This window comes from Photinus pyralis, unplaced genomic scaffold (assembly GCF_008802855.1).
Source record: "Photinus pyralis isolate 1611_PpyrPB1 unplaced genomic scaffold, Ppyr1.3 Ppyr1.4_LG9, whole genome shotgun sequence".
In the NCBI taxonomy this organism is placed as follows: Eukaryota; Metazoa; Arthropoda; class Insecta; order Coleoptera; family Lampyridae; genus Photinus; species Photinus pyralis.
This window is the reverse complement of record NW_022170878.1, coordinates 4961206-4983512: the sequence shown is the minus strand read 5'-3', so window position 1 is coordinate 4983512 and position 22307 is coordinate 4961206. Positions and strand designations below refer to the sequence as shown.

Genomic DNA, 22307 nt, shown 5'->3' with positions numbered 1-22307 from the left:
ACAAATGACAAATACATTTTGAAACAACACCTTTTGAAACATGCAGATTCAAAACAATTAAAATGTGCTAATTGTGATTACGAGACAAACAACAAATACCACTTTAAACAACACCATTTAAAACATGCCCACTCTAAAGAATTTAAATGTGCTTATTGTGATTACGAGACAAATAACAAGCATTGCTTTAAACTACATCTTTCAAATCATACGGATTCTAAAGAATTTAAATGCACCAACTGTGATTACCAAACAAATGACAAATACTACTTTAAAAGACACCTTTTAAAACATAAAGTTTCTAAGGATTTTAAATGTGCTCATTGCGATTTTGAAACCCATAACAAATTCTGTCTTAAACAACACCTTTTAAGACACAAATCAGGAACAAATTTCTCGTTAACTTAAATATTAATTCTTTAGTGTGTGGCTTCTTGTATGTGCATGCAAGGTAATAGTTTGTGGATGTGAAAACATTTAAGTAGGTTTCATTTACCTTAGAGCAAGACTTGGAAATAGAAATTTAATTGTTTATAAATATTTAAATCACATTTCAGGAGATCTAACATAACATAAAAGTAATATGTAATCTATTTTAACTCTCTTCTTCCCCCCCCCCCCCTGTTTTAAGAAAATATTAGTGTGGTGTATGCGCTAGTGCTATTTCTTAAGTTGGCAATAGCGTGTCATGGAGACCGCATGTAAATAAAGTAGTTATTCACCTCAACAGTCTTTGAATTACGATACCCACGTGTTACACCTTAAAATATCCACCCAGCGTGTGAGAAGATATAAAATTGGCGACGAGGATGGGATAAGGAAGTGCGTTTTGTGACAATTTACTGTTTACTTGTGTTTCCAGAATTCGCGAGTAACAAAAACGATGGCTTCCCTGGGTAGCATCCAACATTTTTCAATAAGTGATCCTAAACAATGGGAATCTTATGTGGAAAGAATGGAATTCTTTTTCACGGCAAATGGGATTGCGGATGCAAGTAAGAAACGCGCGACATTTTTGAGCCTATGCGGCCCAGAAACGTACGAAATTCTTAGGTCATTGGTCGCGCCGGCGAAAGTCGCTGATAAAACGTACGGGGAAATTATAAAGGAATTAGGTACACATTTCTCTCCGAAGACATCGGAGATTGTTTACCGTTTCAAATTCTACAGACGGGATCAACAAAATGGGGAGACATTCCCCGTATACCTTAAGGAATTACGTAAATTGGCCGAACCGTGCGGATTTGAGGCTACTTTAGACACAATGTTACGTGACAGAATAGTTTGTGGAATAATCGATGAGACATTACAGAAAAGATTACTTGCTACCACCGATTTAAAATTAGCGGATGTAACAAAAATGTGCGTAGCTCACGAAACTGCTACGACCAGTTTTGCAATGATTCGCGAAGGGGGCAGCGGCGATCGAGTGGAGGTTAATGCCCTTAATTCACGCAAGCAAGTAAAATCAGCTGATCGCGCGAGCAGACCGGGGCGCGTTGGGAAAAAGTGTTTTCGATGTGAAAAAGACCACGCTGCAGACTCGTGCGTTCACAGTCAATCAACTTGTAGTTACTGTAAAAAATTAGGACATATCGCAATCGCGTGTTTCAAAAAGAAAAGAGAAAGCCAAAACAAACTTAAAGTGCACATTGCAAATGACAGCGACCCTTACACGGAGGAGCCGGAAATTTCTCCGGACCCGAATTGCGTTAATAGTGATTACGTTTTTTCAATAAATAACGTAACGCCTGACAAATTTTCCGGTAAATATTTAACAGCCGTTTCAGTCAACGGGATACAGACAAAAATGGAAGTGGATTCGGGCGCTGGCTATTCGATTATAGGCCGATCGTTGTTCCAAAAAATCTCGAACGGGAATCACCTGAAATTGAAGAAGAGTCATGTTATCTTAAGAGACTACCAAAACAACCCGATACCAACAGTGGGAGAATGTTTGGTGGAGGTGCGTCGAGGTTCACGGAGGTCAACCCTTCCGTTAATCATCACCGAAGGAAACCGCCCGAGTCTTTTAGGCAGAAACTGGTTCCAAGAGCTGGGTCTAACTGTTTCCGGGGTAAGTCACGTTGACGGTACTCCTAATTACGCACGCGAATATCCTGAGGTATTTTGCGGGAATTTGGGCGCATACCGGGGGCCTCCAGTAAGTTTTTCGGTAGACGCGTCTGTGAAGCCGATTCTATTGCGAGCGCGTAAGGTTCCTTTCGCTCTAAAGGACAAAATAGAGAGGGAACTGGACAAACTGATAAGTCAAGGAGTGCTAGAACCAATCTCATATCCAAGGTGGGGCACCCCTATCGTTACCGTTTGCAAGGGCAATGGGGAGGTGCGAATTTGCGGAGATTACAGGTCCACACTTAACCGCGCATTACGTCCTGAACCGTACCCGGTGCCGTCGGTACAAGGAATTTTATCCGCGCTCGCTGGCGGGAAAGTGTTCGCTAAATTGGATTTAGCCCAGGCTTACCTACAGTTGAGTGTCGATCGCGAGGCTGCGGAAGCACAGACAATAATAACGCATAAGGGGGTTTTTAAATGCAATCGTTTGCAATTCGGAATTTCCGTCGCGCCTCAGATATTCCAAAAATTCATGGACATGAGACTGGCGGGTATCTCGGGAGTGTTACCGTACTACGACGACATACTAGTCGTGGGAAGTTCCGATGACGATTTAGACACTAAAGTGCGCACGGTACTGTCGAAATTTCGTGAAGACGGGCTACAATTGCGCCGGGAAAAATGTATTTTTCGTACAAAATCCATTGAATTCCTCGGGTTTAGAATAAGCGAAGACGGTATTCGCCCAACGAAAGATAAAATCGCGGCAATAGTAAACGCGCCTCCTCCAACTAATGTGACAGAATTACAAGCATTTTTGGGGTTGGTCAATTTTTATCACGTGTTCATGAAGGACAAAGCGACCATCGCTAAACCTTTACATGCGTTACTTCAAAAGAACGCTCAATGGCAATGGCGAACGTCAGAACGAGAGGCTTTCCAAGCTTTAAAGGATTGCTTAATCAGGGAGCCCGTGCTGGCTCACTACAATGACCGGAGAAACTTATTTTTGACTTGCGACGCGAGTCCGTATGGGGTAGGTTGCGTTCTTAGTCAGTTGGACGACCGGGGGCGAGACGTTCCAGTAGCGTATCACAGCCGTTCTTTGTCGTCAGCTGAGAGGAAATACGCTCAAATCGACAAGGAGGCACTCACTATCATCACGGGTGTTAAAAAGTTTCACGAATACATCTACGGCCGAGGGGTGACAATAACAACGGACCACAAACCTTTATTGGGAGTCTTCAATCCGAAGAAGGGGGTTCCAGACATTCTATCACCTAGGATGCTAAGATGGACACTAATGCTATCTGCGTACGACTACGAACTAAGGTACGTGCCAGGAGCTAAGATCCAGAATGCGGACGCATTAAGCAGACTGCCCCAAAAAATCAAGGTTCCAGAACCTCCGCCATCTGAAGACGTCTTAATGCTGGAAAACATTCCAGAAAAGCTAATCAGCGCCAGAGAAATTGCCCAGGAAACCAAACGAGATCCTGTTTTATCAAGGGTTATGCAGTGGATCTGGAAGGGATGGCCTGACAACGGGAAAAAATTGCCAGACGAATTTACTCCTTACTTACAACGCAAACATGAGCTAAATTGCTACCAAGATTGTCTCCTGTGGGGCACCAGGGTTATCGTTCCACTAGGGGTGAGGGACACGGTGCTAAAAATGCTCCATTCAGCTCACCCAGGTATCGTCAAGATGAAATCTCTCGCGCGTTCGTACGTATGGTGGCCGAATATTGACAAGCAAATTGAGAAGCTGGTTGGGTTGTGTAGAGAATGCCAAGAAACGAGAAACATGCCGAGGAAGTCGTCTATTCATCCTTGGGAGTGGGCTAGAGCTCCGTGGTCGCGTATCCACATTGATCACGCCGGACCAATGAAAGGAAAACTTTTTCTGGTAGTGACCGACGCCTATTCCAAATGGCTCGAGGTAAAACTAGTGCCAAATACCTCGAGTGCTGTTACAATCGGGGTGCTACGAGAATTGTTCGCCACCCACGGCATACCGGATGTGTTAGAATGTATAGATAGTAGTCGGCTGAGGGTAATTGTCAATTAATAAATAAAATAGAAAGTTATCATTTGATTGAATTAGTTTGTATTCATCTTCCACATTAAAACAAGAGGTTATGGGCTACGCGGATACTATTTGTGAACCTTGTATCATGGGCAAGCAATCTAGAAAGCCGTTCGCCAATTTAGGCGGAGCGCGATCAAAGCGTACGTTGGCTTTGGTACACAGTGATGTTTGTGGGCCGATTTCACCATGCACATGGGATGGTTACAAATATATGGTGACATTTATTGATGACTTTACTCATTTTATGGCAGTGTACCTTATCAAAGAAAAATCGGATGTCTTCACTATGTTCCAGAAATACAAATTAATGGCGGAAACGCATACTGGGCAGAAAATAGGCGCGTTACGTTGTGACAATAGAGGAGAATACACATCTAATCGGTTCAAGGCACAATGCGAAGCATCTGGCATTCAATTACAGTATTCGATTTCGTATACACCGCAACTAAATGGTGTCGCGGAACGAATGAATCGAACGTTAGAGGGTAAGGTCCATGCTCGAAGGTGGACATATGGAACGCATATTTTGGGGTGAAGCTGTATATTGTGCAACTTTTGTGATGAATCGTAGTATAACTCGAGCGATTCAGTCGGTTGCAACACCATACGAGCTTTGGATGGGGAAGAAACCAGACATTTCAAAATTCCGTGTTTTTGGTTCGCCTGCATATGTACATATTCCTGATCAACTTCGTAAAAAGCTGGATGCAAAATCAACCAAGATGGTGATGGTTGGTTATGGAGTTAATGGCTATCGACTTTGGGATTCTTCAAAGAATCGAATTATTGTAAAACGTGATGTAATATTCGATGAATCAAAACGCAATGAATCATCGAACATATTTTACGAGTCAGATCAAGCGAAGAGTGGTGTTGACGAGGCGGAGATTGACGATGTTGGAGATAAAACAAAGTGTAAAGGAAAGGATAGTATTGATTCAGGCGGAGTAATAGATGTTGGACGAATTGATACTGAATTTGATAATCAAGAATTATATTCCGGCAATGAATTAGCACGTTCAAAGCGAAAGCGTCAACCACCAAGTAAATTCGGTAGCTGGGTCGACAGTTCGACAATTGAATTAAGATACGATGATGAGCATGAAAATTATCTATCCACATGTTCATTTAATACAGACGAATGCTTCTCTGCATTTGCACTAAATGCAATAGCATTCATTGATGATGTTCCCATGAAATTTGGAGACATTGCAAAACGAAATGATTCTGATCAATGGATGAAAGCGATCAATGAAGAAATGAATTCTTTAAAAAGAAATGAAACTTGGTCCCTTGTTGAACGACCATCCAACCGTGCTGTCATTACTTGTAAATGGATATTCTCAAGGAAGCGGAATGCTGCAGGAGAATTGGAAACGTACAAAGCAAGGTTGGTCGCTCGTGGGTTCACGCAACGAGAGGGGTTTGACTTCAATGAGACCTATTCACCGGTGGCGAAAATCACGACTGTACGTCTTTTGCTGGCGCTTGCGGTTGAGCGAGATTTGGAAATACACCAAATGGACGTGAAGACTGCTTTTCTTAATGGCAAGCTTGAAGAGGACATTTATATGGAGCAACCCGATGGCTTTGTCCAAGGCAAATTGGTGTGCAAATTGAATAAGTCTCTCTACGGACTTAAACAAGCGTCAAGAGTTTGGAATGAGCGTTTTCACACATTTGTTGTAAGAATTGGTTTCTTACGTTCGCAATATGATCAATGTTTGTACTTGATGGGCAGTGGGGCAAGTATGATCTTACTTTTATTGTATGTGGACGATTTAATTTTGCTTGGAAAGAATTTGGATAAGATTTTGATTGTTAAGCGTTTGATTGCAGCCGAATTTGAGATGCGAGATATGGGTGAAATAAAAACCTTCCTTGGCATCAATATCCAAAGAAACCGTGATGCTGGGACATTATATTTAAGTCAACGCAAATATCTCGAAGACGTTCTACGTAGATTCAACATGAATAATTGCAATCCGGTTGCCACACCAATGGAGATTCAAACCAAGAAGATCACACGCAGTGAATCAGAATTCACGAAGAAACCTTATCGTGAACTGATTGGCTGTCTTATGTACATAGCTTATGCAACAAGACCTGATTTATGTGCCGCTGTCGGTTACTTCAGCCAATTCCAGTCATGTGCGACTGATGAACATTGGATTGGTGCAAAACGAATATTAAGATATGTCAAAAGTTCTCTTGATTTGCGATTATTATACAACTGCCATTATAAATCACCAGTATTGGAGGGATTTGCCGATGCTGATTATGATAGTGAATCAAATGAGCGAAAATCGATTTCAGGAAATATAATCAAAGTGTTTGGTTCAACAGTTGGATGGACAGCACGAAAGCAAACGTCCATTGCTTTATAACTACGGAGTCAGAGTACATTTCTTTGGCGATTGCTGCTGCTGAAATTATCTGGTACCGTGGTATATTATGTGAAATTGGTATATCTCTGGATGGACCAACGATTATTCATGAAGACAATCAAGGGAGCTATAAAAATCGCTTTAGGTGAAAAGGTTTCACAACGAACAAAACATATTGATATAAAATATCATTTCATTCGTGATTGCATTGAGAAACAAATCATCAATCTTCGTTATATTAAAATGCAAGAGCAACAGGCCGACATAATGACAAAGGGGTTGTCAAAGAATGTATTCCAGTACATATGCAAGAAAATTGGACTTGTAAATTGATCTGGATATTATTTTTTTTTTTTAGTTATTGTTCTGTTGATTAGATGTAAAGTAAGCGATTCAAATATTTAGGATTAAAATTGAATCGAGGCGGAGTGTTAGAATGTATAGATAGTAGTCGGCTGAGGGTAATTGTCAATTAATAAATAAAATAGAAAGTTATCATTTGATTGAATTAGTTTGTATTCATCTTCCACATTAAAACAAGAGGATGTTGTCGTATCCGACAATGGAACGAGTTTCAGCTCTTCCGAATTTAAGCAGTTCCTGAAAAACAACATGATTCGACAAGCTTTAGTGGCACCATACCATCCGAGCAGTAATGGGCAAGCGGAAAGAATGGTGCAAAATGTAAAAAACGCTATCCGGAAAATGACCGAGGGAACAGCAGAAGGAAATCTACAGTTGGTTTTAAGCAGATACTTATTAGCCCAACACATTACACCACACTGCACAACAGGCCGATCACCGGCGGAGATCTTGATGGGGCGTAAGCTAAACACCGTCTATGATCGTATGCAGCCTGATTTCCGTAAGGAAATGATGGCCAAACAAGAAGACAAGGTCATTCACACCAGGATCAAAATGGCTGCCAGCACAAGTCGTGAGTACTACGGGACCCGTCAGTTACCGGGTACAAACACCAGATGGGCAAACATTACGCCGCCATTCCGACCAAATTAGGGCTCGGGTAGAAGAACCGACCGAAAGTTTGGGAGCACTGGGTGATCCCGAAATTCCACCGACAACACCAGAAGCTGCCAACTGCAGCGAACCGCAGCAGCAGGACAACGGGAATAGCCAAGTCGTGGAGATCAAGAAGCCCCCAGAAAGAGCGAGGCGGGCTCCAAAATACTTGGAAGATTTCGTGCCGTAGTTTCAATCCGGGGGGAAGGAGTGTGGTGTATGCGCTAGTGCTATTTCTTAAGTTGGCAATAGCGTGTCATGGAGACCGCATGTAAATAAAGTAGTTATTCACCTCAACAGTCTTTGAATTACGATACCCACGTGTTACACCTTAAAATATCCACCCAGCGTGTGAGAAGATATAAAAATTAGTTAGAAGCAGACATTTTCTTATTTGTGGAAACTGATTTCAATTTAAAGTCTCAAACATGAAGACAATAAATTTTTTCAATTGTTAAATAATGAATTGACTGTTTTATCGTTAACAAAATAGTAGGTTTTCTCCGTTTTCCAATTATACAAGGTATTCACTTCAAAATGAACCATTAACTGCAATTTTGATAAAAAAAACTTCAAATCACAATCATTGGCAGCCTATTTGCTGCAATAGTAACACGTGTTTTTCCGTTGAGAAGATGATTAATGCTGATCGTCAATTTTTAAGAAGTAAACAATTACAATAACCTAACAAAATAGATGCCCGGTTGAAGATTTCTTGTGCTTGGAGAGAATTGTCATTGAGTTGTGCTAAAGCGTATGCCTAATTAGACACTTGTTATGAGTTCAATTTTAGTGGAATAGAATGAAAATTAAAACCCATCTCTCCGCCATTGGGATTGAGAAGCTATGAGGGTTCAATCTTCCTGATCCGGAATTTGAGCCACAGCCATAGCTCTTTGTCAGTGGAGTGCTATCAGATTGTGACGGTTTAAGAAGTTGAAGTTGTGTTGATTAAAACTAAACTGTATTTCTGATAAACAAAAACGTGATTGCTAGATATGGAGGGAAAGGATGTTGTACCACAAATTAAAATCGAACCAAAACAAGAAGAAGAAATCCATTCGGATCTCCAGCAAAACGTTTTAGTAAACAACGAAGTATTGGTTACCATAAAGGACGAAATTGTTGTTACTGCACAGTGCTCCAAATCACTTGATAATGAAGTGCAACAAACTGATTGTGGTTGGAATATTAAAACTGAAATGTCCAATACGACAAACTGTACGCTGCAATTAAAGGGTAATGTTTTTGAAGGCTTAAACTGTGATTATGGAACAAAGAATAAACAACTGCTTCAACGGCACATTTTAACACATAAAGGTAATGCTCTACAATGTGCTAATTGTGATTATAAGACAAGTAACAAATACCATTTTAAACGACACCTTTTGAGACATACCGATTCTAAAGCTCTTAAATGTGTTCATTGTGATTACAAGACTAATAACAGATACTGCTTAAAGCAGCATCTTTTAAAACATAACGATTCTAAAGATTTGAAATGTGCTCATTGTGATTATTTAACAAATAACAAACGATATCTTAAACAACACATTTTAAAACATATCGATTCGAAAGTTTTTAAATGTGCTGATTGCGTCTACCAGACAAATGATAAATACTACTTTAAACGACACCTTTGGAAACATGCAGATTCTAATGATTTTAAATGTAATAATTGCGATTACAAGACAAATAAGAAATACTGCCTAAAACAACACCTTTTAAAACATATCGATTCTAACGGTTTGAAATGTGCTCATTGCAATTATTTAACAAATAATAAACAATATTTTAAACAACACATTTTGAAACATATTGATTCTAAAGATTTTAAATGTGCTAATTGTGGTTACGGGACAAATCACAAATACCGCTTTACACGACATCTATTAATTCATACCGACTCTAAGGATTTTAAATGTGCTAATTGTGATTACAAGACAAATAACAAATATCTCTTGAAACGGCACCTTTTAACACATACCGATTCTAAAGATTTTAAATGTGGTAATTGCAATTTCCAAACAAATGATAAATACTACTTTAAACAACACCTTTTAAATCATACCGATTCTAAAGATTTTAAATGTGTTAATTGTGATTACCAGACAAATAACAAATACTGCTTAAAACAACACCTTTTAAAACATATCGTTTCTAACGACTTTAAATGTGCTTATTGTGATTATTTAACAAATAATAAACTATACCTGAAACAACACACTTTAAAACATATCGATTCTAAAAATTTAAAATGTGGTAATTGTGATTACGAAACAAATAACAAATACCGCCTTAAACGCCACCTTTTAACACATACCGATTCCAAAAATTTTAAATGTTCTAATTGTAATTACAAGACAAATATCAAATACCACTTTAAAAGGCACCTTTTAACACATACCGATTCTAAAGATTTTAAATGTGCTAATTGTGATTACCAAACAAATGATAAATACTACTTTAAACAACACCTTTCAAATCATACCGATTCTAAAGATTTTAAATGTGACAATTGTAATTACAAGACCAATAACAAAAAATACTTAAAACGACATCGTTTGAGGCATATCGATTCTAAAGATCTTAAATGTGTTGATTGTGATTACAAGACAAACAACAAGTACTGCTTAAAACGACACCTTTCAAAACATGCCGATTTTAAAGATTTTAAATGTGCTCATTGCGCCTATGAGACACATAACAAATTCTGTCTTAAAAAACATCTTTCAAGGCACACAACCGTTTTTTCCAAGGAACCAATCTTTCATTAAGGTAAATATTAATTCTGTAGTGTCTGGTGAATTCATGAGATGGCCTAACTTTTGTTAGTAACATTTCAAATGTTTGCGGATGTTGGAAACATTTAAGTATCAATTACCTCAGAGCAAGACATGTCAGAGAACGCAAATAAATATTATATTATTATTTTTATTATAAATCCGAGTTTAAGCAGGGATATTTGTAAATATATGGGAGGTTGAAACTTTTAGCTGTTAGTATTATAAATATGCCTTTCCTAGTTGCGGAAACTCATATCGATTTAAGGTAATTTTTTAATGTTGTAGAATAATAAATTTTTTTCCTAATAACGTTTATTATGCATTCTCTGTTACGCTACTGACATTGTAAAACAAGTGCAAATCAGCGCCATCTATTAACATGTTACATGCAACCAGATGTAAATACACAAAATCAGCTGGAAAACGTCAAGTGTTATTGTACAAAGTTCGTTGTGGAATAGGAACACGTAGTCATTAGACTGCATACTCAAACGGTGGGAAGTTCACGACCTTCCACAAAGCTATGCCCTATCAGATTTCAAAATAATTCATTAGACAAAAATGGTGCAAGTACAAAGCAAGTTCGCTCCGATCCACATAAACTGCTACGAATTTTGTCATCCATGGACCGAAAGTTGCCTCGAGGCGAGCGTCGGAAGCTACCTGTGCGCGATCGTCGACTCGCTTCGAATTTACACGACCGTGTACATGGTAAATTGCCCCACACACGTCCACATTTAAATAACCGAACCGTTTTTCAGCTGGCGCTCTTAATGAAAGGTAGCGTACCGTCGAAAGAGGAGATCAAGAAAACCGTACTGGGAATGCTGCAGTCGACCGCGTTTCTAAGCGCCAACGGCATGGGATTCACTCTCTTTCTCTGCCTACTAAGGTACCATAATTAGTGATAGTTCCCAACCTTTGTGGGGGTGCATATTTGGTTCTTCGTTAAAATAACCCATGACAAAAGAGCTCCGATAAAACAGTTCACTGCCAAAATGACCTTGGCTATTACCTATTTGCAGAATAAAGCTTTTCTGATCGTAGTTGCCATGGAAACAATCGGTGCACCGATGGTAATTGTGGAAATTATTGGTGGGTTTATACGATCATTATCATTAGTTCACTAAGTTGAGGATGGTTTTGTTGGGTAGCAACGTCATACGGTTGTAATCTTAGAGAAGGAAAGAATGCATAGTCTAAGGTTGTAATAGTGCCTATTACAGGTGAGTACAAAAATTTGGCACAACGGCATCTTGCGGAAATTCTACGAACTTGTAATACGTACATTACAACCGAATTACGCGCCATACTTTTTCTACGACCTCCATGAATTTCGAAATGAAAATAAGGCAAAACCAAAATGGCGTCTATTGACAGTTTTGACATTTGTTTTTTTCCGCCATCTTGTCTAAGCGACCGACGCGTACGTTTCCTATGAAGCGGATCTTGTACGACAACAAGCAACACTTCCTGTATCGTCAAATCGCTTAACGACCAAATTCCGTTTCCGTCTTTACTTTCATTACGGAAATAGGACTGCAAAAGCAGCTTATTTTCTTCCAAAGTAAAATTCAGTTGCAGTCTTGCAGAAATATTACAAACTAAAACGATAAAACATGAATTTCTGATTTAAAATGTAATTTCCGTTGTGCAAATAGGTAGCCTCAGCCTTCAAGAGCCATGATGGTTTTAGAGAACGGACGGTAAAATCAAAATGGAATATCCCCCAGCACAGAAGACTCGATAAATATTATTTTTATTTACTTTTTTTATTCGCTATCTCACTCCCATAACTTCCTCTTCTCTATCTCTTTCTGCTCTATCCCTGCCTCCTTTCTCTTTTTTTGAGACTTCTATGTATAGACAAAGTCAACTTTTTTTTAAATAGATACAATATACTGTTGGGTTTTCCTGACCCCCCCCTCCCCCTCCCAGCAGTACCCTTGGCGAACGAGGGATCAATGATGATTCTTTCTCTCTCACTCTAGCATTTCCATCAGCTAATCGAAACTTCGAATATATTTCCGGGGGGGGGGGGATATTATAACCCCTTATTCTACAGTATCCCCCCACCCCCACTACGTATTGTAACGATAATTTTGTGTACAATGTAATGATTACAAACTGAATCAAAACTTGTTTCCTTTTTTGTTGTGAAAAGTAGCGAACTTTAAATTCGGATTAAGCACCCCTAAAAACACGTACACTCGCACAATTTAATTGGACTAATAAACAAACTCGTAGGAAGCTTCTCGGCCACTTCAACTTCTTGACCGTCTCGGCGATCCCATCGTTCCTAGCCAACTTCTTCGCCATCTTAATCGAGCGCCCGTCGAGACGCACCCTGCTCAGCCTGTACGTAAGCAACGTCGCGACGGAGACAGTGTGGAACATGGCGGTGTCGCGCGACTGGGTACGGCCGCGAAACGACGGAGTCGTCGTCATTTTCAGCGTGTGCATGGCGATCCTGCTCACGTACTTTAAAAGCGGTCTGCATAAGAGAGACGGAGAGCGTGTCGACTCGATGTTCGGCGTCTTAAGGTAAGGATGGTCATTATCGCTTTAAGGTTGCCATTTTGCTTATGTTTATTTTTTGATATTTAATAATCAGATCTTAATGGGTTGCTTGGTTACATAACATCAAACAAAGTATTCTCATTCACTTAAGGGTCATAATGGGATCAATAAATGTATCATTATCATAAGGTGCTTTTGTTTGACACATTTTCAGCATTGGATCCCCAATTTTGACGGTGGTATTGTGTGACCTACCGTTATTTTCAAACATTTTATTTGGAACGGTCAAAGGCCGTAAAGTAAATCGGTCCGGACTGAATAAAAATCGCAACAATACACTTTACCTTAATCACACAGCGTCTAAAACTACCCATTGAGTCGTCCAACTTTGGAAAACTGGATCACTCTCTATTTAGGATTCGTGGCACGGTACCAAACGTTGCCGATGTCAAATTTTGCTGTTTTTTTTAATATCTCAAGCCCTCTAGAAGGCTAGGAGTATAGAGACATTTTTCCAAGAATAAATTTTCCAAAATTGCGACTAGCCCAATGTGACGTTAATTCTTTTAGGCTCATCGTGGGGCCTTACGAGGAGAAGTCCATATCGCGCCCGAGCGAGGTAAACACATTCCATCGGGAGCAGACGCGAAACGACCCCCTATCGTCCGGCAGCCGTTGGAGCGTGCCCGGCGGCCGCAGTTCCGCCAATAACACATATCGTCTTATCACGCAAGCGCTCCGCATCTACAGAAGGCTGATTAATAAGATTAAGTGCCTTAATCGTAACCCGGCGTGTCCGCACCCGTTCAGCTGCGTGCATTACACGCTGCAGGGCGCTTGCAAGATGGCCGGCGTCGGTCTGTCGATACAATTAGCGTTGAGTTTCGTTTTCAATTTGAAGAGTATCTTCCTTTCCCCGAGGGCGATCAAGACGATCGTGTGGAAGAAGAAGACGTTATCGCTGGCGATCTTCTTGGGAGGATTCTCCGGCCTGTTTAGGGTAAGTTGTCGTCGGCAGTACGTCGGCTGACGAGGCCGTTTTAGGGCATCTGCTGCGTCTTGCGCAACGTTACCGGAACGGATAGCGCGTGTCACGCGATACCAGCCGCTTTAATTGCGGGCATCGCGTTTAAACAGTATCCGGATACGACGGTGGCGCTCTACGTGATGTGGAAGATGGCGCAAATCTCGTACGGTCTCGGCATCGAGAGGGGAATCGTGCCTCGCGTGCCCGGATTTACCATCTTCCTCTACTGCGTGAGCACCGCGATTTTATTTCACACTGCTTTACTCGAACCGGTCAATTTGAGGCCGAGCTATTGGAAATTTCTACATTCGATTTCGGCCGGACGGTTGGTATCCGACAGTTGACGGCCGTGGACCAATAGTCGTTATTTGTAGGGTCGCCACGATGAACCGCGAACCGCTGGACGTTTGGGGATTAGAGACCTCGAGGCAACTCGTCGAAGTCCTACGGAATACTCATACACGACGAGGCGTCAAATATTACGTTTCCAACTTTTCATGACCCGCTTTCTTTCTGTGAGCGCACGGTTTAACTAGGAAAAATTACTCACGTCGCTGTTGAATTTTTACGAAATGAAGAATGCTCAAATTTGTTAATGTGATGAAAAAACTAGTACACTTGTAATTAGATTTAAGGCTAAAAGTAAATTTAAGCACCAACATGTAATTATGTGAAATTAGTGAGAGAGTTGTTTTTTGATACGGGTAGGGATTGTTACGTTTCTATTGCTTTATCGATTTATATATTGTCTACATTGTTTTTTTAGTAAACGTTACCTAGTTTCTTGGGTTTTGTGTACTTACTGGCTCGACGTGACAAATGTTAGATTTTTTCTCCCACTTTAAATGCCGCGCTATTTCTCTCTCTCTCTCTCTCTTTTGATTGCAGATTATTGGCAGACAGCGCCCTTCTGAATTCAGACGGCCGTGGTCAGGATTAAAAAAAATACTTTGAATCAGGCATCACGAGTGGTGGCGCTGAGTGAGATGTAACCATGGCGAGAGGCTGGTAGTAGGAAATGTGATGAGTAACGTTTGATGGTAGCGTAAAGGGGGCCGAATTACGATGTGTCTATGGTATAAATACACTTAACGATTTTCTTCTTCTTATAGCTACATTTTTATCAAAAAAATACACCAAATTCAGAAGAACTATCGTACCTTTGCATCACTATACCAAAGTATTCCGTTTTAAGCTAGTTTTAGTATACTTCGAAAAGGTGGGAGATCATGATCATTTCACACGAGAGGTTTTGGGTGCCAGCCACCATAGTTGCAATATAATTTTGTGTAGTATTTTTCTCATAGCGACTAACATTAGTTTGTGCCGTTGCTTCGTCTAATTGGGGATTTGTACACATTGGAAATGCTTAGCTTGGGTAATAACAGACCACTGCCCGTACGCTTTCTACCGTTATTGTTATTCTAGATTCATCGTAGGCCCTTACGAAGAAAAATCCGTATCATTTTCGAATGAGGCATCCACTTTTTACCGAGAGCGAACTGAAAACAGTAGCAGCCGTTGGACAATTCCCTCCGGGAGCCTTTTCTCTCGAGCACTCTTGATTTATAAAGGGCTAATCGATAAGATAAAGCGTCTAAATAGTAACCCTGCGTGCCCGCATCCGTTCAGTTGTGTCCACTACGCACTGCAAGGGTTCGGCAAAATGGTCGGAGTTGGTTTGGCTGTACAATTCGCGTTGAGTTTCGTTTTCAACCTGAAGACCATCTTCATTTCACCGAAGGCGATCCTGTGGAGAAAGAAAACGATTTCCCTCGCACTATTCCTGGGAGGATTCACCGGGTTGTTTAGGGTAAGATTCATTGGCACTATTTCCGCTAATCGACAATTTAGGGGACTTGCTGTATTTTGCGGAACGTAACCGAAACGGATGGTGCGTGTCATGCGTTGGTAGCCGCTCTAATCGCGGGAATTGCGTTTAAGCAATATCCGAATACTACCATAGCGCTTTACTTGATGTGGAGGGTGGCTCGGGTACCTACTCTATTATATAATTAGACTTATGACCAATCAACCTCAATAGATCGTCTATAACCACGGAATTGACAAAGGAATCGTGCCCCGCGTGCCCGGATTTAATATCTTCCTGTACTGCTTAAGCACCGCGATCTTATTCCACACGGCTACGTTTGAACCGGCGCGTCTGAGACTGAGCTACTGGAGTTTCTTACATTCGATTTCCGCCGGACGGTGGGTGTCTTAAATTTTAGGGTAATCTCCAACGTGCATTGTTTTTAGGTTCGCCTCGTTTAACCATGGCGCGCTAGACGTGTGGGGATTGGATACGTCAAAACAGCTAGCTGAAGTTCTGAAAAATTTCCACGCCCGCTCAAGCGTTTAATCTTTCCGATTTACTCCAATTTGAGACTTAATAGCAGCTTCCTAACCTAACAAATAAAACCTTTCCGAGCTTTGTATCGTTTCTTATGTCTTACAGTTCCTATTTTTGTGTGTACAGATCTGTTGTTCGAATGACGCGGTCACGGGGGTGGCAAATAGCTAACCAAACGAGTTACGACAACTAATGCCTGGATTGACCTCGACTCTCAACTGTAAACTCGTATACCTCGGCCGAGGGTCCAGTTACCTATCTCGGGGGAGAGATTCTGCTAACAAAAATTCTTTCTGTGATATGAACCATACTGTTTTCCACATATTGTCGTTAATTTGATTTGACCAGCAAAGAAAGGCATGTAATTTTCCATCTTACATGTAACAGAAGCGTTTGATTGAACCAAAGATGAGTCACATGTTGTACCTTGTTTTGTTACTTACTTGTACCCAAACCAGTTCATTGTTTTTCAACTTTCTTTTACCCTGTTTTTATATCATGTTTTGTGTATGTGACTTTTAGCCCATTTGTGAAGTTTTCAAGTAGTTTGAAAACCGAGACTTTTAAATATGTTTTTTCCAGATCGATCTGATTGTCTTCGGCCGGTTACAGAGCTTTCTGGTTTCCACAAGGTTTTCTTGCCTTGAAAAGAGCACATAAGACTTTTGAAATATCTAGAAAATCTTACATGGTTCTAGAAAAGAGCCGAACCGGGTTTAGAAGGTGTAATGTTTTTAGGGGTTCCCCAGCAGACACTGACAATGTTGTCTTACTAGTGTAAGTTACCGTTGGTAACCCTGGGGAAAACAGCATAGCTCACACAAATATATACAGCGACTGCAATGCGGTTTTTTCCACGGAGATAAATGGTTAGATCAAACATCCAGAGCGACATCATACTGATAATAATCCACTTAAACTTGAATAAATCAAAATGGGCAAAAAACCAAATTCGACAAAAAATTCAAAGGGCTGTAACATTTGATCTAGTAGCCCGATCTTGGAACTGTTTGAAATTATGGATTCTACAGGCCACATTCTATAAGACAATGTTTTTTTCCCGGTCGATCTGAGACAATTTTTTTTTCGTGCCTCAAAAAAGGCAGTGTATAACCTTCCTTTTTTACAAAAAATCGACTACACCAAAATTTCTCGGGAAAAAACTTTTTCTTATTAATTTTGGTGCGTAGATACAAAACGATTCGTACTTTTTCGATTAGACGTCTCAATCAAAAGTTATGGGCAAAAAACCAAATTCGACAAAAAATTCAAAGGGCTGTAACTTTTGATCTAGTAGCCCGATCTTGGAACTGTTTGAAATTATGGATTCTGCAGGCCACATTCTATAAGAAAATGTTTTTCCCGGTCGATCTGAGACAATTTTTTTTTCGTGCCTCAAAAAAGGCATTATAACCTTCCTTTTACGAAAATCGACTACACCAAAATTTCTCGGGAAAAAACTTTTTCATATTAATTTTGATGCGTAGAATCCAAAACGATTCGTACTTTTTTGATTAGACGTCTCGATCAAAAGTGAAGGGTAAAAAACCAAATTCGACAAAAAATTCAAAGGGCTGTAACTTTTTAGGGGTTCCCTAGCAGACACTGACAATTGTTGTCTTACTAGTGTAAGTTACAGTTGGAAACCCTGGGGAAACAGCATAGCTCACACAAATATATACAGCGACTGCAATGCGGTTTTTTCCACGAAGATAATGGTTAGATCAAACATCCAGAGCAACATCATACTGATAATCATCCACTTAAACTTGAATACATCAAGAACCCTTAAGGAAAGGAGATAATAGCACAATGGCCTGTACAGTATAACAAACAAACATGATTCAGGTAACGGTGCATAAACAAAAGCTCAAAGTACGCCACCTTTATCAGTGTTTTATGTAAAATGTAATTAATAGCAAAATGCGATTGGAGTTCAATGATTAATAGTTGGTACAAGAAAGAACAAAAGAGTTACTAGCTGTAAATACACTTTCAAAACATAACAAATATAATATAATAATAATAATATATTTATTGGTGGTGTATATGTATAGACATATGCATGATATTCCACCACGGACCTCTTAAAAAAAAATATTCCACACATCAAAGTAAGATAGAAAATGCAAATATAGCTCATACTACATTGTTAAAATTAAACTAAGTTTTAAGTCTACACCACTATTGTATACGATCCTCTCTCTCTCTCTACGAAAATTTAAACCAAGATGGCTGTAAGAAGCGTTCGTGCTCTCAAGGCGGCCCAGGCAGCTTTCTACTTTTTTAAAAAATCGCGATGTTGCCAGCTTTCAAAAATGTATGCATTGTCGTAAGTTGTATACACATGGTAGAATCTCTCATCTTGTGAATTTGAAATTTATTGTTTGTTGATTGATTAACGTACTTACGACGGGCTATGAACAATTCTTAAAAGCTTTAGAATGATACAGATTGTGAGCACCCTGTATATACCGTGCGCGTCGCGTTAGTAGCCACTATTTGGTACCAACATAACAACACTTTTCAAAACACGTGTGTGGAAGCGTTGTTAGATACTATTTAAATAAATAATTAAAAATGGGTATGAAAATTGTTTATTTATTAACTGCATGCTCTTATATATTTGTGCCCAATAGGTTTTTCGCCTAGAGGAGGGGGCCGTGGAGGTGGTGGTCGCGGTTTTCGTGGCGGCGGCGGCGGACGTGGAGGTGGCGGCGGCCGACCAAGCTTCGGTGGAAAGCCAAGTTTCGGCAGAGGAGGCGGTGGTAGAGGCGGCGGCGGTGGTGGCCGCGGCGGGGGCCGAGGACGAGGCGGCAAACCGGGAGGATTTAGGGGCGGCTCCAACGTCGTTATCGAGCCGCACAGACACGAAGGAGTCTTCATCGCGAGAGGCAAAGAGGACGCCTTGGTCACGCTGAACTTTGTACCCGGCTCGGAGGTTTACGGCGAGAAACGCATATCGGTCGAAAACGAGGGCACCAAAATCGAATATCGAGTGTGGAATCCGTTCCGAAGCAAACTGGCCGCCGCAATTCTAGGAGGCGTCGACCACATTCACATCGCGCCGGCCAGCAAGGTGTTATATCTAGGCGCCGCCTCTGGCACAACGGTTTCGCACGTCTCCGATATAGTCGGCCCGGACGGCTTAGTGTACGCGGTCGAGTTTTCGCACAGGAGCGGCCGCGATCTTATAAACGTCGCGAAAAAGCGCACGAACATTATTCCGATAATCGAGGACGCGCGTCACCCGCACAAGTATCGAATGCTCGTCGGAATGGTCGACACGATCTTCGCGGACGTCGCACAGCCCGATCAGGCCAGGATCGTCGCGATTAACGCCCATCACTTTTTGAAGAACGGCGGTCACTTCGTTATTTCGATTAAGGCGTCGTGCATTGATTCGACGGCGCAGCCCGAGGCCGTCTTCGCGGCGGAAGTGAAGAAATTGCAGGCGGAAAAGTTCAAACCTCAAGAACAGATCACGTTGGAACCATACGAGAGGGACCATGCAGTTGTGGTCGGGATGTATAGACCGCCGCCAAAATAAACTTGAATTTATATTTTGTTAAATACGTAGTACGTAAGGTATGAGCAGATGTTTTTAGATTGTAAGGTATGCATTAAGAGTTAAAAAAGTGTAATTTTTCTATTGGGAGTTAGATTGACACTGCCTGGAAGAGCATGAAGGCTCAAAGTAAAGAAAATCTTCTATTATTTGTGTATCTGTTGCTCGTTTTTTTGTGTTGTTAATTTATGGGGGACCAATAAATTTTAGAACCAAGAGGAACGAAAGTATTCTGCGTTAGCATTTTCACTGTTATATAGGCAACACACAATACAACTTAAATTTGAATGGGAGGGAAATATATGTATTTGGGAGAGGTATACAGAGATGTGATTAAAGTCTCTGGAGGTATAATGTGAGGGCTAGAGCCTTTGATTCCTATTACGTTATCTGTGCCTAGCGACCACGGTCCCTGTATATACAACTTACAACGATACATACATTTTTGAGAGTTGGCAACCATGCATGCATGTTTTTAACGTCTACTTACAGTTACATCGCAATGGTAATGCACAAATTCAGTGTTGCCAAATTACCATCGTACTTTTCTACAAAACTGAGAAGACGGGCATTACTGCTTACTGGACTGAATGCGAAGGCTGTTGTCACATGAAAAATGCATAGTTCACCACGGTCAACTCTACACTCATCTTTAGGCGGAACATAACATTAAAGCTGTGCGTTGAATGCGCCCATTGCAAGAGAACCTTGAGGTAAACAACAAAACATAACCTTCAAGCTGTCATCTTAAAGAAAGTATTTCTAAACTTCTTTTAAATGCCTTCCAAAAAGAAAAAATACAACGCACGATTTCCAGCTGTGAGTAAATTTTGAGGGGAGACAATCTCTTAAATGACGATCCGCTTTTTTTAAGGGGCGAATTAAAAAAATCATGCAAACAGATGAGGAGGTTGGGAAAGTGGCACAAGCTGTACCTGTTATTATCTATATCCTTAATTTAAATTGCAAATTTCATTTCTATTTTAGCTTAATAAGACTTTTTCCTTAACGCTGCATACCTCGAACGTTGGAGTTGTTTGTCGAATCGTTACTGACAAAATCGATGCAGATAACGCAGGCGAGGAATGCGAAAACGTTAACTCCGTCCCATATGAAGCAGTGTATACTGTCGGAGAGCCGGTTCGATTTTCTAAAGGATTTAGTGAAAAACGTTCCCGATCCGAGCGCGCAAGAGGACAACGAGAACGACGCCGGCGAGGTTCTAGATTACTCATTAAGTAAATCGTCGGAAAATTCGCAGAAGCAAGACAAGTCGGATATTGTCGCGAATTTTTACGTCGAACAAGGGCCGTCTGTCGGAAGGACGCCGGTCATTCAGTACGGCCCGTCGGTGACGCAAATGGAAAAACCTAAGTTAAGCTTTTCGATAGATAGTTTAGTAAGTAAGGAAGTAAGCGATCAGAAGGTGTACGTCGAGCTGGCGAAAGCTCCGACGACGCCAGTACCTTCGTCGAGTCAAACGCAAGCAGTACCTCATTTAGTACCAAGTGTAAATAGCAAACCTATCCCCGCTGTACCTGCATCTACCATTCCCCTTCACGATAATGTACCACCGTTGATACCGATTTCGCGTAACAATACTTTTCCCCCAAATAGTGGTGACAATAATCTTTACATCGACGAGGATTACGACAATTGAGGATAAGATTTGGTGTGTAAATGTTCGATGGATTACATTACAGTTGAAAATATTTTGTATAGAATGAATGTAAAACAAATATGCAATTAGGTAGTAAATAAATACAGTTATGTTTCTATTTACGTGTTGATTTGACTCGAATAGCGCATTGCATATACAAATACTACTTTTTCTTATAGAATGTGGTCCGTAGAATTCATAATTTTAAACAGTTCCAAGATTGATTGGGCTACTAGATCAAAAGTTACAGCCCTTTGAATTTTTTGTCGAAATTGGTTTTTTGCCCATAACTTTTGATTGAGACGTCTAATCGAAAAAGTACGAATCGTTTTGGATTCTACGCACCAAAATTAATAAGAAACAGTTTTTCCCTGAGAAATTTTGGTGTAGTCGATTTTTGTTAAAAAAGTAGCCCGATCTTGGAACTGTTTGAAATTATGGATTCTACAGGCCACATGAATTTTTTGTCGATATTTTTTTTTTGTCCATAACTTTTGATTGAGAAGCCTAGCTACCTTCCGAAAAAGTGACAATTAAATGCTACAGGATGAGTCATTGGCTTTCTCCGTTTTCGGTAGTGGATAGGAATCTCCAACTGTATATGAGAGGCAATTTTAAAATTCTCCTTTAATTAAGCAGAGAATAAATACATTTTAAAAAACGTACAACACAAATACAAAGTTAGTTCTTTAAAAGATGAAACATATTAAAATTAAATAAATAAAACAAAATAAATTTTTTACAAATAAACACAAATGACTGACAATAAAAAATTATATCTATAATACTATAATGTGTTAATATAATTTACTTAT

General features: G+C 40.3%; 4 protein-coding genes across 7 annotated transcripts; all 4 read left to right on the top strand.

The window, feature by feature from the left end:
• Nucleotides 1–913: 913 nt before the first annotated feature.
• LOC116180958 (uncharacterized protein K02A2.6-like) lies at nt 914–7875 on the top strand. 2 transcript variants are annotated; one of them, XM_031501154.1, is made up of 3 exons: nt 1006–1115; nt 1171–4099; nt 7102–7875. In XM_031501154.1, exons 2-3 carry the CDS (start codon nt 1265–1267, stop codon nt 7573–7575), a joined length of 3309 nt encoding a protein of 1102 aa, XP_031357014.1. In that variant the 5' UTR covers nt 1006–1115; nt 1171–1264; the 3' UTR covers nt 7576–7875. The 2 variants fall into 2 exon arrangements, with proteins under 2 accessions (XP_031357013.1, XP_031357014.1); XM_031501153.1 differs by having other exon boundaries at nt 914–4099.
• Nucleotides 7876–10070: 2195 nt separating this feature from the next.
• LOC116180477 (transmembrane protein 135-like) lies at nt 10071–16347 on the top strand. 3 transcript variants are annotated; one of them, XM_031500477.1, is made up of 7 exons: nt 10071–11075; nt 11126–11256; nt 12612–12908; nt 15340–15724; nt 15766–15906; nt 15956–16122; nt 16171–16347. In XM_031500477.1, the coding sequence occupies exons 1-7, from the start codon at nt 10926–10928 to the stop codon at nt 16271–16273; spliced, it is 1374 nt and encodes a 457-aa protein (XP_031356337.1). In that variant the 5' UTR covers nt 10071–10925; the 3' UTR covers nt 16274–16347. The 3 variants fall into 3 exon arrangements, with proteins under 3 accessions (XP_031356337.1, XP_031356338.1, XP_031356336.1); XM_031500478.1 differs by lacking the exon at nt 15766–15906; XM_031500476.1 differs by lacking the exons at nt 15340–15724; nt 15766–15906; nt 15956–16122; nt 16171–16347 and adding exons at nt 13455–13884; nt 13929–14236; nt 14286–14700 and having other exon boundaries at nt 10079–11075.
• A 2396-nt stretch (nt 16348–18743) lies between these two features.
• LOC116180478 (rRNA 2'-O-methyltransferase fibrillarin) lies at nt 18744–19989 on the top strand. The gene is made up of 2 exons (XM_031500479.1): nt 18744–18848; nt 18904–19989. The coding sequence occupies exons 1-2, from the start codon at nt 18845–18847 to the stop codon at nt 19812–19814; spliced, it is 915 nt and encodes a 304-aa protein (XP_031356339.1). The 5' UTR covers nt 18744–18844; the 3' UTR covers nt 19815–19989.
• Nucleotides 19990–20494: 505 nt separating this feature from the next.
• Nucleotides 20495–21614, top strand: LOC116180530 (dr1-associated corepressor). Its single transcript, XM_031500570.1, has 3 exons — nt 20495–20651; nt 20707–20779; nt 20852–21614. Exons 1-3 carry the CDS (start codon nt 20610–20612, stop codon nt 21490–21492), a joined length of 756 nt encoding a protein of 251 aa, XP_031356430.1. The 5' UTR covers nt 20495–20609; the 3' UTR covers nt 21493–21614.
• Nucleotides 21615–22307: the final 693 nt, after the last annotated feature.

Coding starts and splice junctions, on each gene's coding strand:
- LOC116180958 (XM_031501153.1), top strand. CDS start 956: ATGGAATTCTTTTTCACGGCAAATGGGATTGCGGATGCAAGTAAGAAA. Junction 4,100..7,101: donor TCGCCACCCACGGCATACCG/GATGTGTTAGAA, acceptor TTAAAACAAGAG/GATGTTGTCGTATCCGACAA.
- LOC116180477 (XM_031500476.1), top strand. CDS start 10,926: ATGGTGCAAGTACAAAGCAAGTTCGCTCCGATCCACATAAACTGCTAC. Junction 13,885..13,928: donor GATTCTCCGGCCTGTTTAGG/GTAAGTTGTCGT, acceptor AGGCCGTTTTAG/GGCATCTGCTGCGTCTTGCG. Junction 14,237..14,285: donor CATTCGATTTCGGCCGGACG/GTTGGTATCCGA, acceptor CGTTATTTGTAG/GGTCGCCACGATGAACCGCG.
- LOC116180530 (XM_031500570.1), top strand. CDS start 20,610: ATGCCTTCCAAAAAGAAAAAATACAACGCACGATTTCCAGCT. Junction 20,652..20,706: donor ACAACGCACGATTTCCAGCT/GTGAGTAAATTT, acceptor GCTTTTTTTAAG/GGGCGAATTAAAAAAATCAT. Junction 20,780..20,851: donor AGCTGTACCTGTTATTATCT/ATATCCTTAATT, acceptor AACGCTGCATAC/CTCGAACGTTGGAGTTGTTT.